This window comes from Chiloscyllium plagiosum, unplaced genomic scaffold (assembly GCF_037043375.1).
Source record: "Chiloscyllium plagiosum isolate Xiang-an unplaced genomic scaffold, Cpla_swu_hap1 HiC_scaffold_9, whole genome shotgun sequence".
NCBI lineage: Eukaryota > Metazoa > Chordata > Chondrichthyes > Orectolobiformes > Hemiscylliidae > Chiloscyllium > Chiloscyllium plagiosum.
In genome coordinates this window covers 2,457,309-2,471,788 of record NW_028270147.1, presented here as the reverse complement: position 1 = coordinate 2,471,788, position 14,480 = coordinate 2,457,309, and the positions used below count along the sequence as shown (strand labels likewise).

Below are 14,480 nucleotides of genomic sequence, written 5' to 3'. Positions count from 1 at the left end.
ATTTCGGTATCCAGATACATAGATCCCTGAAAGTTGCCAGATTGATAGGCCTCTTAAGAAACGTACGGTGTACTAGCTTTTATTGGGAGAGGGATTGAGTTTTGGAGCCATGAGGTTATGCTGCAGCTGTACAAAGCTCCGGTGCGGCCGCACCTGGAGTATTGTGTACAGTTCTGGTCACCACATTATAGGAAGGATGTGGAAGCTTTGAAAAGGGTGCAGAGGAGATTTACCAAGATGTTGCCTGGTATGGAGGGAAGGTCTTATGAAGAAAGGTTGAGGGACTTGAGGCTGTTTTTGTTAGAGAAAAGAAGGTTAAGAGATGACTTAATAGAGACATATAAGATAATGAGGGGGTTAGACAGGTTGGACAGTGAGAGTCTTTTCCCTCAGATGGTGATGGCTAGCACAAGGGAACATAGCTTTAAACTGAGGGGTGATAGATAAAGGACAGATGTCAGAGGTAGTTTCTTTACTCAGAGAGTAGTAGGGGCGTGGAATGTCCTGCCTGCAACAGTAGTAGACTCGCCAACTTTAAGGGCATTTAAATGGTCATTGAATAAACATCTGGATGGCTAGATAGGCTTCAGATTGGTTTCACAGGTCAGTGCTGCAACGAGGGTCAAAGGGCCTGTAATGTGCTATAATATCCTATGTTCTATGATGACTTGACCTTCTGAATCAGTGGTGATTGTGAGTGAGAGTGTGACTGGAAATGGAAGAGTCTCACATAAAGGAATACAGCATGGCTGTCACATGAGCGGATGTGAAGCCTATTTAAATGCTGCTAGTGCGGTCCTCGCCTGCCTTTTCTCTATATTAATTGAAAGAAAATTATAAACAGTCTGTAAACTGAATAACAAATCATTGCTTAGCGACAGAGCTGTGCGTGCATGTAGCAATTAAACAGCATAGTAAGCAGCAGCAACAGATTGTATTATCTCGATTATAATTAGCAGTGAGCACTGTTAGTTTATGTAGAGCTCACAGATTCAAGTGGATCAACTTTGATTGGCAAATGGGGGGAGAGCTGAGTGGCTGAGGTTGAACGTTGCGGTTGATCTCATGAGACTGTAACTTTCCATAAACTATAAAAGAATGACTAGGGTAGGAATAGGTCCAGTCAAGGATAGTAGTGGGAAGTTGCGTGTGGAGGCTGAAATGATTGGGGAGACACTGAATGAATACTTTTCGTCAGTATTCAATCAGGAACAGGACATTGTTGCCGATGTGAGTACTGAGTCACAATTAAGTAGAATGAATGGCTTTGAGGTATGTAGAGAAGAGGTGTTGGAAATTCTGGAAAGGGTGAAAATAGATAAGTCCCCTGGGCCTGATGGCATTTTTCCTAGGATTCTCTGGGAAGCAAGGGAGGAGATTGCAGAGCCATTGGCCTTGATTTTTATGCCCTCGTTGTCTACAGGAGTAGTGCCAGAAGATTGGAGGCTAGCAAATGTGGTTCCCTTGTTCAAGAAGGGGAGTAGGGATAACCCTAGTAACTATAGGCCGGTGAGTCTCACTTCTGTTGTGGGCAAAGTCTTCGAGAGAATTGTAAGGGATAGGATTTATGAACATCTGGATAGGAATAATGTGATCAAGGATAGTCAGCATGGTTTTGTGAAGGGCAGGTCGTGCCTCACAAACCTTATTGAATTCTTTGAGAAGGTGACTAAGGAGGTGGATGAGGGGAAAGCGGTAGATGTGGTGTATATGGATTTTAGTAAGGCGTTTGATAAGGTTCCCCATGGTAGACTACTGCAAAAAATACGGAGGTATGGCATTGAGGGTGAGTTGGAGGTTTGGATTAGGAGTTGGCTGGCTGGAAGAAGACAGAGGGTAGTAGTTGATGGCAAAGGTTCATCTTGGAGTGCCGTCACTAGCGGTGTTCCGCAAGGATCTGTTTTGGGACCATTGCTGTTTGTCATTTTTATAAATAACCTGGAGGAGGGGTTAGAAGGTTGGGTGAGCGAGTTTGCGGATGATACGAAAGTCGGAGGAGTTGTAGACAGTGAGGAAGGATGTGGCAGGTTACAGCGGGATATAGATAAGCTGCAGAACTGGGCAGAAAGGTGGCAAATGGAGTTCAATGTAGCTAAGTGTGAGGTGATTCACTTTGGTAAGAGTAACAAAAAGATGGGGTACTGGGCTAATAGTCGGATACTTGGTAGTGTGGATGAGCAGAGGGATCTTGGTGTCCATGTACACAGATCTTTGAAAGTTGCCACCCAGGTAAATAGTGCGGTGAAGAAGGCATATGGCGTACTGGCTTTTATTGGTAGAGGAATTGAGTTCCGGAATACTGAGGTCATGTTGCAGTTGTATAAGACTCTGATGCGGCCACATCTGGAGTATTGTGTGCAGTTTTGGTCGCCATACTATAGGAAGGATGTGGAGGCACTGGAACGGGTGCAGAGGAGGTTTACCAGGATGTTGCCTGGTATGGTAGAAAGATCGTATGAGGAAAGGCTGAGGCACTTGGGGTTGTTTTCATTGGAGAAAAGAAGGTTTAGGGGTGACTTGATAGAGGTGCACAAGATGATTAGGGGTTTAGATAGGGTCGACAGTGAGAATCTTTTTCCACGTATGGAGTCAGCTATTACAAGGTGGCATAGCTTTAAATTAAGGGAGGGGGGGTAGGTATAGGACAGATGTTAGGGGTAGGTTCTTTACTCAGCGAGTCGTGAGTTCATGGAATGCCCTGCCAGTAGCAGTAGTGGACTCTCCCTCATTATGGGCATTTAAGCGGGCATTGGATAGGCATATGGAGGATAGTGGGCTAGTGTAGGTTAGGTGGGCTTGGATCGGCGCAACATCGAGGGCCGAACGGCCTGTACTGCGCTGTATTCTTCTATGTTCTATGTTCTATAACACAGACTGCCTGCTTTTTCCAGGATAAGAAACTCAACAAATTAAATAATAATCTCCAGGGGACTGCTGGGATTGCATAGAAACCTTAACATTCTAACAGGACTAGACAGAGTAGATACAGGAACAACATTCCCGATAGTCGGGGAGTCCAGAACAAGGGGTCATAATTTAAGGTTAAGGGTAGACATTTTAAGACTGAGATGAAGAGAAATGTCTTCACTCAGAGTGGTGAACCTGTGGAATCCCCTCCCACAAAAAGTGGTTGAGGTCAAAACATTGTGTGTTTTCAAGAAGGAGATGGATATACAAAGTTTGTGCAAAGATTTGTTGCCCGTGTGCTCGTTGTTGTGGTTCTGTTCGCCGAGCTGGGAATTTGTGTTGCAGGCGTTTCGTCCCCTGTCTAGGTGACATCCTCAGCGCTCCTGTGAAGCGCTTCTGTGATGTTTCCTCCAGCATTTATAGTGGTTTGAATAGTGGTACTATTGGCAGCAGGCACACATGCAGATGACAAGCAACATGAGTTCAACTGGGACAACACTACTATTATAGGACAAGCCAAACAGAGAACAGCCAGGGAATTCCTAGAGGCATAGCACTCATCCACAGATTCAATTAATAAGCACATCGACCTGGACCCAATATACCGACCACTGCAGCGGACAGCTGGAACTGACAACCGGAAGCGGCAGGTACAAACCACTATAAATGCCGGAGGAAAGATCACAGAAGCGCTTCACAGGAGGCTCCCAAGCACTGAGGATGTCACCTAGACAGGGGACGAAACGCCTGCAACACAAATTCCCAGCTCGGCGAACAGAACCACAACAACGGAGATGGATATAGCTTTAGTGGCTAAAAGGATTAAGGGATCAACGGATCAAGGGCTTAATGGGGGGGACAGCGGTTCAGGGTAGTGAGCTTGATGATCAGCCACGATCATACTGAATGGCACAGCAGGCTTGAGGGGTCCAATGGCCCACCCCGACTCCTTTTTTTCCATGCTTCTATATTCTATGATACTTGCCACAGGAACTGACAACACAGGATGCGATCTTGATGTATGAGTGGAGATGACAACCCCCTTTGTCCTCTGACACTGAGGTTTATAGTGAGGAACTGTTTCCCTGTGCCCTTTGTACAGGGGCTAATGGGTTTATAGCGAGGGGCCAGGTCAGGGCTGGCTAACTAATCATACAGAGGGCAGGTTGCATCCCAAGCCAAGCAGCGGGATCTGGCACCAAGCAGGAAATCAAACTCTGCTTGGTTGTTGATGGAGAATATGGTGGGCCTGTTTGTAAAGGAGATTGCGCCTCAAATCTACAGAGCCAGAAGTGAGTTCCAGCGCCAAGATGAACTGCAGCTACTCAACAAGGCTCCTTTGACAGCACCGTTCAAACTCTTAGGCTAGAAAATGAAGCCTCATTCAGATATGTCTTCACCCTTCATTATTAAACATAATTCAGGAGTATACCACAGAACAACATTGATATCAGCAATCTATGTTCGACGCTGAGCCCCACAGCGCAGGTGACCAGAGTTTGGTTTTAAGATGCTCTCAAAGAATGAGAGACAGAGCGAGAGGGGTGGAGGATTTAGGAAGGCAATTTGAGAACTTAGAGTTCGGGGAGTAGAAGACACGCCCATGAATGATGGAGTGATTAAAACCAGGAATGAATAAGATGCCGGAATTGGAGGAGCACAGAGATCACAGAAGGTTCTAGAGCTCGAGGAGATTATTGAGAGGGAGAGAGAGGTGAAAACATGAGGGACAATAACCAAATATTGTAAAAGACATCCTGGCCTTACCTTCGCTTTCACTATCCGAGGAGTCGCTGTGTTCCTTCTTGCTCACTGATCCTTCATCCTGAACATCTGAGTTCTCACTCTGGTGTTCATCATCTGAGCTCCACCTCTCCTTCTTGAGGTCTGCAAGTGACTTTCTCTCGCTCAACTTGTCATTCATTTTCTCCTCCTCCTCTTCAAAATCATCATCATACTCTGACAAACATTTACAAGCGTGAAAATTTAGAAAAAATATGGCATTAGAACCATCCAAAATCCACTCTGCAAAAATAAGGCAGAGTCTGTTGAACCATCGGATGTGTGTTAGTAATATTCTGGATCCCTAGATCATGTCAATATTATTTTAGACTTCCCTGTGCCTCTTCGAATGAATTCCGTTATCGTTTTAAACACTTTTACTGGATCCTGTTCTAGGTGTGTCACCAGTCTGTGTTGGAACATTCCATCAGATATATTACAGTCAGTTACATAGTCAGATGCCCATGGCGTGCTGTGAGGTTTTGGGTGGGAAGAGTGTGGAGGAAGAACATAGAACATAGAAGAATACAGCGCAGTACAGGCCCTTTGGCCCTCGATGTTGCGCCGATCCAAGCCCACCTAACCTACACTAGCCCACTATCCTCCATATACCTATCCAATGCCCGCTTAAATGCCCATAAAGAGGGAGAGTCCACCACTGCTACTGGCAGGGCATTCCATGAACTTACGACTCGCTGAGTGAAGAACCTACCCCTAACTTCAGTCCTATATCTACCCCCCCTTAATTTAAAGCTATGCCCTCTTGTAATACCCGACTCCATACGCGGGAAAAGGTTCACACTGTCAACCCTATCTAACCCCCTAATCATCTTGTACACCTCTATCAAGTCACCCGTAAACCTTCTTTTCTCTAATGAAAACAGCCCCAAGTGTCTCAGTCTTTCCTCATACGATCTTCCTTCCATACCAGGCAACATCCTGGTAAACCTCCTCTGCACCCGTTCCAGTGCCTCCACGTCCTTCCTATAGTATGGCGACCAAAACTGCACACAATATTCCAGATGCGGCCGCACCAGAGTCTTATACAACTGCATCATGACCTCAGGACTCCGGAACTCAATTCCTCTACCAATAAAAGCCAGTATGCCATATGCCTTCCTCACCGCACTATTTACCTGGGTGGCAACTTTCAGAGATCTGTGTACATGGACACCAAGATCCCTCTGCTCATCCACACTACCAAGTATCCGACCATTAGCCCAGTACCCCATCTTTTTGTTATTCTTCCCAAAGTGAATCACCTCACACTTAGCTACATTGAATTCCATTTGCCACCTTTCTGCCCAGCTCTGCAGCTTCTCTATATCCTGCTGTAACCTGCCACATCCTTCCTCACTGTCAACAACTCCTCCGACTTTCGTATCATCCGCAAACTTGCTCACCCAACCTTCTAACCCCTCTTCCAGGTCATTTATAAAAATGACAAACAGTAATGGTCCCAAAACAGATCCTTGCGGAACACCGCTAGTGACGGCACTCCATGAAGAAACTTTGCCATCAACTACTACCCTCTGTCTTCTTCCATCCAGCCAATTCCTAATCCAAACCTCCAACTCACCCTCAATGCCATATCTCCGTATTTTCTGCAGTAGCCTACCATGGGGAACCTTATCAAACGCCTTACTAAAATCCATATATACCACATCTACCGCTTTCCCCTCATCAACCTCCTTCGTCACCTTTTCAAAGAATTCAATAAGGTTTGTGAGGCACGACCTGCCCTTCACAAAACCATGCTGACTATCCTTGATCACATTATTCCTATCCAGATGTGCATAAATCCTATCCCTTACAATTCTCTCTAAGACTTTGCCCACAACAGAAGTGAGACTCACCGGCCTATAGTTACTAGGGTTATCCCTACTCCCCTTTTTGAACAAGGGAACCACATTTGCTATCCTCCAGTCTTCTGGCACTACTCCTGTAGACAACAAGGACATAAAAATCAAGGCCAATGGCTCTGCAATCTCCTCCCTTGCTTCCCAGAGAATCCTAGGATAAATGCCATCAGGCCCAGGGGACTTATCTATTTTCACCTTTTCCAGGATTTCCAATACCTCTTCTCTACATACCTCAAAGCCATCCATTCTACTTATTTGTGACTCAGTATTCACATCGACGACAATGCCCTGTTCCTGAGTAAATACTGAAGAAAAATATTCATTCAGTGTCTCCCCAATCTCTTCCGCCTCCACACGCAACTTCCCACTACTATCCTTGACTGGACCTATTCCTACCCTAGTCATTCTTTTATTCCTAACATACCTATAGAAAGCCTTAGGGTTTTCCCTAATCCTACCGACTAAGGACCTTTCATGTCCCCTCCTTGCTGCTCTTAGCTCTCTCTTCAGGTCCTTCCTGGCTACCCTATAACTCTCAATCGCCCCAATTGAACCTTCACGTCTCATCTTGAGATAGGCCGCCCTCTTCCATTTAACAAGGGATTCCAATTCCTTATTAAACCACGGCTCCCTCGCACGACCCTTTCCTCCCTGCCTGACAGGTACATAATTATCAAGGACACTCAATAGTTGCTCCTTGAACAAGCTCCACATATCATTTACACTCTTGCCTTGGAGTCTACTTTTCCAAGCCACACATCCTAAGTCATGCCTCACCGCATCATAATTTCCCTGACCCCAGCTATAACTCTTGCCCTGTAGTACACACTTATCCCTCTCCATCACGAGAGTAAAAATCACCGAATTATGGTCACTATCCCCAAAGTGCTCACCTACCTCTAATTCTAACACCTGGCCTGGTTCGTTACCCAGAACCAAATCCAGTATGGCCTCACCTCTTGTTGGCCTGTCTACATATTGTGTCAGGAAACTCTCCTGCACACATTGAACAAACACTGACCCATCTAACGAACTTGAGCTATAGCTTTCCCAATCAATATCAGGAAAGTTAAAGTCCCCCATAACAACCACCCTATTACTGTCACTCATCTCCTGAATCACCTTCCCTATCCTTCTGCAATGATTCTAGGACTAATAGGAGGCCTGTAAAAGACTCCTAACAGGGTGACCTCACCTTTCCTATTCCTAACCTCAGCCCAAACTACCTCAGATGGCAAGTCCTCATCCATCGTCCTTTCCACCACTGTAATACTATCTTTGACAAGCAATGCCACACCTCCCCCTCTTTTACCCCCACCTCTGACCCTACTAAAACATTTAAATCCTGGAACCTGCAACAGCCAATCCTGTCCCTGTTCTAGCCATGTCTCCGTAATAGCCACGACATCGAAGTCCCAGGTACCAACCCACGCTGCAAGTTCACCTACCTTATTTCGTATACTTCTTGCATTGAAGTATACACACTTCAAGCCACTTTCCTGTTTACAGGCACCCTCCTTGGAAATTGATGCCATGTTCCTAACCTCCCTACACTCCAGGCCCTGCACCCTGAAGCTACAATCTGGGTTCCCATGCCCCTGCAGAGTTAGTTTAAACCCCCCCCCCAAGTGTCACCCACTTCATATGGAGCAAGTTCTACATTCTAGCTCCAGAGGCAGTTGCACTTCAGAATTCATTTCAAGAGGGCGAGAGTACAAGAGCAGAGATGTGCTGCAGAGGCTGCATGAGGCTCTGGTCAGACTGCATTTGAAATATTATGAGTGGTTTTGGGCCCTGTATCTAAGGAAGCAAGTGCTGGCCTTAGAGGGGCTTCAGAGGAGGTTAACATGAATGAACCCGGGATGAAGGCCTTGTCATATGAGGAGCGGTTTAGGACTCTGGGTCATTACTCGATGGATGTTAGAAGGATAATGAAGGTTCTGATTGAAACTTAGAGAATGCAAGGTTTGTAGCTCAGGTTGAGGTTTAGGGTGTAGGTTTGCTCGCTGAGCTGTAGGTTTGATATCCAGACATTTCATTACCTGGCTAGGTAACATCATCAGTGGTGACCTCCAAGTGAAGTGAAGCTGTTGTCTCCTGCTTTCTTTTTATATCTTTCTCCTGGATGGGGTTCCTGGGGTTTGTGGTGATGTCATTTCCTGTTCGTTTTCTGAGGGGTTGATAGATGGTATCTAGATCTATGTGTTTGTTTATGGCGTTGTGGTTGGAGTGCCAGGCCTCTAGGAATTCTCTGGCATGTCTTTACTTAGCCTGTCCCAGGATAGATGTGTTGTCCCAGTCGAAATGCTGTTTTTTTGTTCATCCACGTGTAGGGCTATGAGGTAGAGAGGGTCGTGTCTTTTTGTGGCTAGCTGGTGTTCATGTATCCTGGTGGCTAACTTTCTTTCTGTTTGTCCTATGTAGTGTTTGTGGCAGTCCTTCCATGGAATTTTGTAGATGACATTGGTTTTGTCCATGGGTTGTACTGGGTCTTTTAAGTTTGTTAGTTTTTGTTTGAGAGCTACTAGGATTCCGAGGGGTCTTAGTAACCTGGCTGTCATTTCTGAAACTTCTTTGATGTATGGTAAGGTGGTTAGGGTTTCTGGCTGTGTTTGGTCTGCTTGTCGTGGTTTGTTCTTGAGGAATCTGCAAACTGTATTTTTTGAGTATCCGTTCTTCTTGAATACGTTGTACAGGTGGTTCTCCTCTGTTTTCCGAAGTTCGTCTGTGCTGCAGTGTGTGGTGGCTCATTGGAATAGTGTTCTGGTACAGCTTCGTTTGTGTGTGTTGGGATGGTTGCTGGTGTAGTTTAGTATTTGGTCAGTGTTTGTCGGTTTTCTGTATACGCAGGTTTGTAGTTCTCCATTGTCCTTTCTTTCGACTGTGACGTCCAGGAATGCGAGTTTGTTGTCAGTTTCTTCCTCCTTGGTGAACTTTATGCCTGTGAGGGTGTTGATGATGATGTTAAATGTCTCTTCTATCTGGTTTCGTTTTGTGATGACAAAGGTGTCATCTAAGTAGCGGACCCAGATTTTTGGTGTGATGGTTGGTAGGGCTGTTTGTTCTAGTCTCTGCATTACCGCTTCTGCTATGAATCCTGATAGCGGAGATCCCATGGGTGTGCCGTTGGTTTGTTTGTAGACTACGTTGTTGAAAGTGAAGTGGGTGGTGAGGTACAGGTCCACTAGCTTCATGATGTTTTCGTTGGTAATGTGATTGGTGGTTGATGTGTGTGTGTGTGATGGTCTCCTCTTCTAAAAGTGTGGTAAGTGTTTCCTTTGCCAGGTCGATGTTGATGGAGGTGAACAGTGCTGTTACGTCGAATGAGATCATTGCTTCGTCTTCCTCTATTTTGGTGTTTTTGATGATTTTTAGGAATTCCTGGGTGGAGTGGATGGAGTGCTGTGACTCTTTTAGTAGGTATTTCAGCCTTGCGTGTAGTTCTTTGGCCAGTCTGTAAGTTGGTGTTCCGGGTAGATTTAGATTAGATTACTTACAGTGTGGAAACAGGCCCTTCAGCCCAACAAGTCCACACCGCCCCGCCGAAGCGCAACCCACCCATACCCCTACATTTACCCCTTACCTAACACTACGGGCAATTTAGCATGGCCAATTCACCTGACCTGCACATCTTTGGACTGTGGGAGGAAACCGGAGCACCCGGAGGAAACCCACGCAGACACAGGGAGAACGTGCAAACTCCACACAGTCAGTCGCCTGAGGCGGGAATTGAACCCGGGTCTCTAGCGCTGTGAGGCAGCAGTGCTACTCACTGTGCCACCGTGCCGTGGGTAGTGTGACTATAGGTCTGAGGGGGGCTCCTGGTTTATGGATTTTTGGGAGTCCGTAGAATTGTGGGGTGTTGGTCCCATCTGGTTTCATTTTCTGGAATTCCGTCTTGTTTAATTGTCCAGAATTGTGTAATCTTGTTTCCTAGTTGTGGGGTCGGGTCTAGCACCACCTGTTGATAGGTGTTGGTGTCTGTGACAGAAATGACAGCCAGACGACTAAGACCCCTCGGAATCCTAGTAGCACACAAACCCACCAACACTCTCAAACAAAAACTAACAAACTTAAAAGACCCAGTACAACCCATGGACAAAACCAATGTCATCTACAAAATTCCATGCAAGGACTGCCACAAACACTATGAAGGACAAACAGGAAGAAAGTTAGCCACCAGGATACATGAACACCAGCTAGCCACAAAATTCACGATCCTCTCTCCCTCGCACTCCTACACACTGATGAAAAAAACCCACATTTTCGACTGGGACAACACATCTATCCTGGAATAGGCTAAGTAAAGACATGCCAGAGAATTCCTAGAGGCCTGGCACTCCAACCACAACGCCATAAACAAACACATAGATCTAGATACCATCTATCAACCCCATAGAAAACGAACAGGAAATGACATCACCACAAACCCCAGGAACCCGTCCAGGAGAAAGATATATAAAAAAAGCAGGAGACAACAGCTTCGCTTCACTTGGAGGTCACCACTGATGATGTTACCTAGCCAGGTAATGAAACGTCTGGATATCAAACCTATAGCCCAGCGAGCAAACCTACACCCTAAACTTTGAGAATACTGACAGCCTGGATAGAGTAGATGTAGAGATGTTTCCATTAGCAGGAGAGACTAGGACACAAGGACACAATCTCAGAGTGAAGGGGTGACCTGTTAGAACAGAGGGACAGCACAGCGGCCAGTACTGCTGCCTCACAGCACCAGGGACCTGGGTTCGATTCCAGCCTCGGGCGACTGTCTGTCTGTTTGCACATTCTCCCCATGGCTGCGTGGGTTTCCTCCGGGTGGTCCAGTTTCCTCCCACAGTCTAAAGATGTGCAGGTCAGGTGAACTGGCCATGGTAAATTGCCCTCAGTGTTCAGGGTTGTGTATTAGTCAGGGGAAATGTAGGGCAATGGGACTGGGTGGGGCGGTGTAGAGCTGTTAGGCCGAAGGGCCTGTTTCCACACCGTAGCAATTCTAATTCTAATTCAAATAAAGATGAGGCGGAAGTTTTTCAGCCAAGTGGGGTGAATCTGTGGAACTCACTTCCATCGGGGCTGTGGAGGACAGGTCACTGACTGTGTTCAAGACAGAGATCAATAAGCTCTTGATTGTGAAGGGTTACTGAAGAATGGGATTGAGGAGCATGATGGAATGGCAGAGCAGACCTGATGGGCCAAACGGCCTCATTCTGCTCCTTTATCTTATGGTCTTAGAGTCAGGCAGGCTACTTATCCCCTATTGGATTTTAATTAGTTATTTTATGTCCATTCTCCTACAAATGAAAACATTTTCTCCATAACTACACTGTCAAATATTATTTTAAAGACTGCTACCTGCTCCCCATAATGTCTTCTTTTGTTGCAATTGGAAAAAACTCCAATCTCATTCATCTATGGCTGCACAGGACACTGGGCTTTACATAGAGAGATACACAGAGTATAAAATCAAGCGAGTACTTTACCTTTTACAAATCACTGCTGAGACCCTCAGCTAGACAATTATATCTACTCATTATTCTTTAGGAAGGACGTCAAGAACATGGATAGTGTCCCAGGAAATTCACTGGAATGGGAGCAGGGATGAGGATCTTCAGTGAATGTGGACAGACTGGGAGAAGTTGGGATTGTTCTTCTTAAAGCAGAGAAGGTTCCGGGAGGTTTAATTGAGGTGTTCAAAATCATGAAGAGAGGGATAGGAGGTCAGTGACCAGAAGGACACAGATTGAACGGAGTCAGTAAAGACTGAGGGGTTTTTTGTAAAAATGAGTTGCTGGGATCTGGAACTTGCTGCCTGAAAGGGCAGTGGCAGCAGATCCAATAATAACTTTCAAAGGGGAATTGGAGAAATATTGGAAATAGTCAAGTTTGGAGGCTGTGGGGAAACAGTGGAGGGCTAGATTAATTAGACAGCCCTTTAAAAGAATGGCACAGACACAATGGGCTGTCGATGTGGGAATGCGGGAGATCTTACCACTTTCGAGCTCTGATGCTACAAGTTGGTTTTGAGAGATTTGTTTATGTCGCAGTGTACAAGACTGTTAATTAACCCAAGAATCTTTCCATTAATACACACTGTTCACTGGTATGAAACACTCCTGAAACAACTACATCATTGAGACTAACCCTCCTTGGAACTTCCGTCTTGGGTCCTGGCTGGTGAACTTTGACCTTCATGCATTCTCTCCTCTTCAACTGAAGATTCAGCCGTCATTGCTTCTTCCTGACTGGTCTCCCCACTGGCATTCACTACAGTTAACTTGTCTCTGTCTTCCGTCAGCTCACACTTTTCTTTCTCCACTTCCTTCACCACTTCTTCCTTCACCCTTTTCGAAGGTGGTGTGGGTTTCTTATCCAAACCCATGGCGATAATACACCTGACAGAAGAGACGGGACAGAAAGACTCGGGTAGTTATCTGGGAAATACAAACGCTTTCTGCGGGAACAGAATTCCAAAATTCTACTTCTCTTTAGGGGAATAAGTGCTTCTTGACATCAGCCCTAAACAGTTGGCTCCAATTTTAATATTTAGCCTCCTGCTTACGGGCTTTCAGGAAGTAGTTCCTTATGAACGGTGGGTAAGGCTTGATATGAACACAAATTAGGAGCAGCAAGGCTGGCCCTTCCAGTCAAGAAGATCCTGGCTCATTAATCAACTACATTCCTGCCCACCCCTGATAATCTTCTCTACCATTCCACAACACTCCACCACCCCTGGCAAGAATCTGTCCACCAACACATTTAAAATATTCAAAGACTCTGCTTGCGTTGTCTTTTGGTGAAATGTTGTAATTTTGTTGCTGTAGATTTCTGTACAGTATGACTCTACATATGGCTCAAGGGGCTTATTATTTACCTTCCGGTCATAATATGGCAACAATTATTTAGGTGTACTATTTATATCAGAGCTGTTCTTTAGCGTGATGGGGCTGGATGTCCAGTCACAAAATGACCACTGCTGCACCGTGTATCACAACAGGGACTACACTTCAAAGTGATCCATTTCTGATAACATTACAGCACCCAATGTCTCCGTGCAGAGAGACTTTGGAGGGGGATGTGTCACCAAGATGGGATCTCACCCTACCTGTAACATGGGGATGCCCCGTCCACATCCACAAAAGCAAAGTAGGCTTGCTTGCCGCCAAGCCGGGAGCCCTTGCGGTGCTTATACTCGCAGCAGGAGCTCAGGCGGTTCACTTGGATGCCGTTCAGGAAGAAGGTCAGGCTGAAGGGGAAACCCGAGTGTCGGCGGGACACAAACTGGAATTTCTCTGGAAACCAACAGAGGACCAAGTTTTAAAACATTCGCACAGCTATTACCATATAAAACAGAACATCTAACAGAGTTTAATCGAATAACATTGGATCTGAGCAACAGAAGGAGGCCATTCAGCCCATTCCAACATTTGCAGCTATGTTTCCCCCCGGTGAGGGAGCCGAGTACAAGGGGCATTGGAATAAGTGCACGGAGGCTGGTATCCTGTCACTGAGTCACCCTTTATCTACATGTACACAGTAGATTGGCTGTGGCCAGCCAGCTCAGAATCACTCCCCCAAAGTGAGGAGACTCTGAATCTCCTATTTCTATCTGTTATCCAGGGCTCCCTGATTGACCAAGCAAGGTTCCAGTCACTACAGGCAGAACTCCGAATAAGAGTCAGGCTGTTCAAGGGGTGAAGCCAGGAAGCACTTCATTACACAAAGTGGTAATGGGAATATGGAAGGGGATATCACTGGATTGGTAATTCAGAGGTCCAGGTTAAAATTCTAGGGACATGAATTCAAATCCCACCCCAGCATCTGGTGGAACTTGAATGGAATTAATAAATGTGGAATTGAAAGCTAGTCTCACAGATGATCATAATATCACCATTTCTGATTTTAAAGCCGATCAGGTTCATTACATTTTTT

General features: G+C 45.8%; 1 protein-coding gene across 1 annotated transcript in view; it reads right to left on the bottom strand.

Moving 5' to 3' along the window:
• erich3 (glutamate-rich 3) overlaps nucleotides 1-14,480 on the bottom strand; it is a 112,762-nt gene that overhangs the window by 42,393 nt on the left and 55,889 nt on the right. The window contains exons 10-12 of the mRNA XM_087990304.1: nucleotides 13,654-13,840; nucleotides 12,693-12,943; nucleotides 4,675-4,866 (exon numbers count right to left, since the gene is read on the bottom strand). Coding sequence (XP_087846430.1) covers nucleotides 4,675-4,866; nucleotides 12,693-12,943; nucleotides 13,654-13,840 — 630 coding nt within the window. The remainder of the gene's footprint in view (nucleotides 1-4,674; nucleotides 4,867-12,692; nucleotides 12,944-13,653; nucleotides 13,841-14,480) is intronic.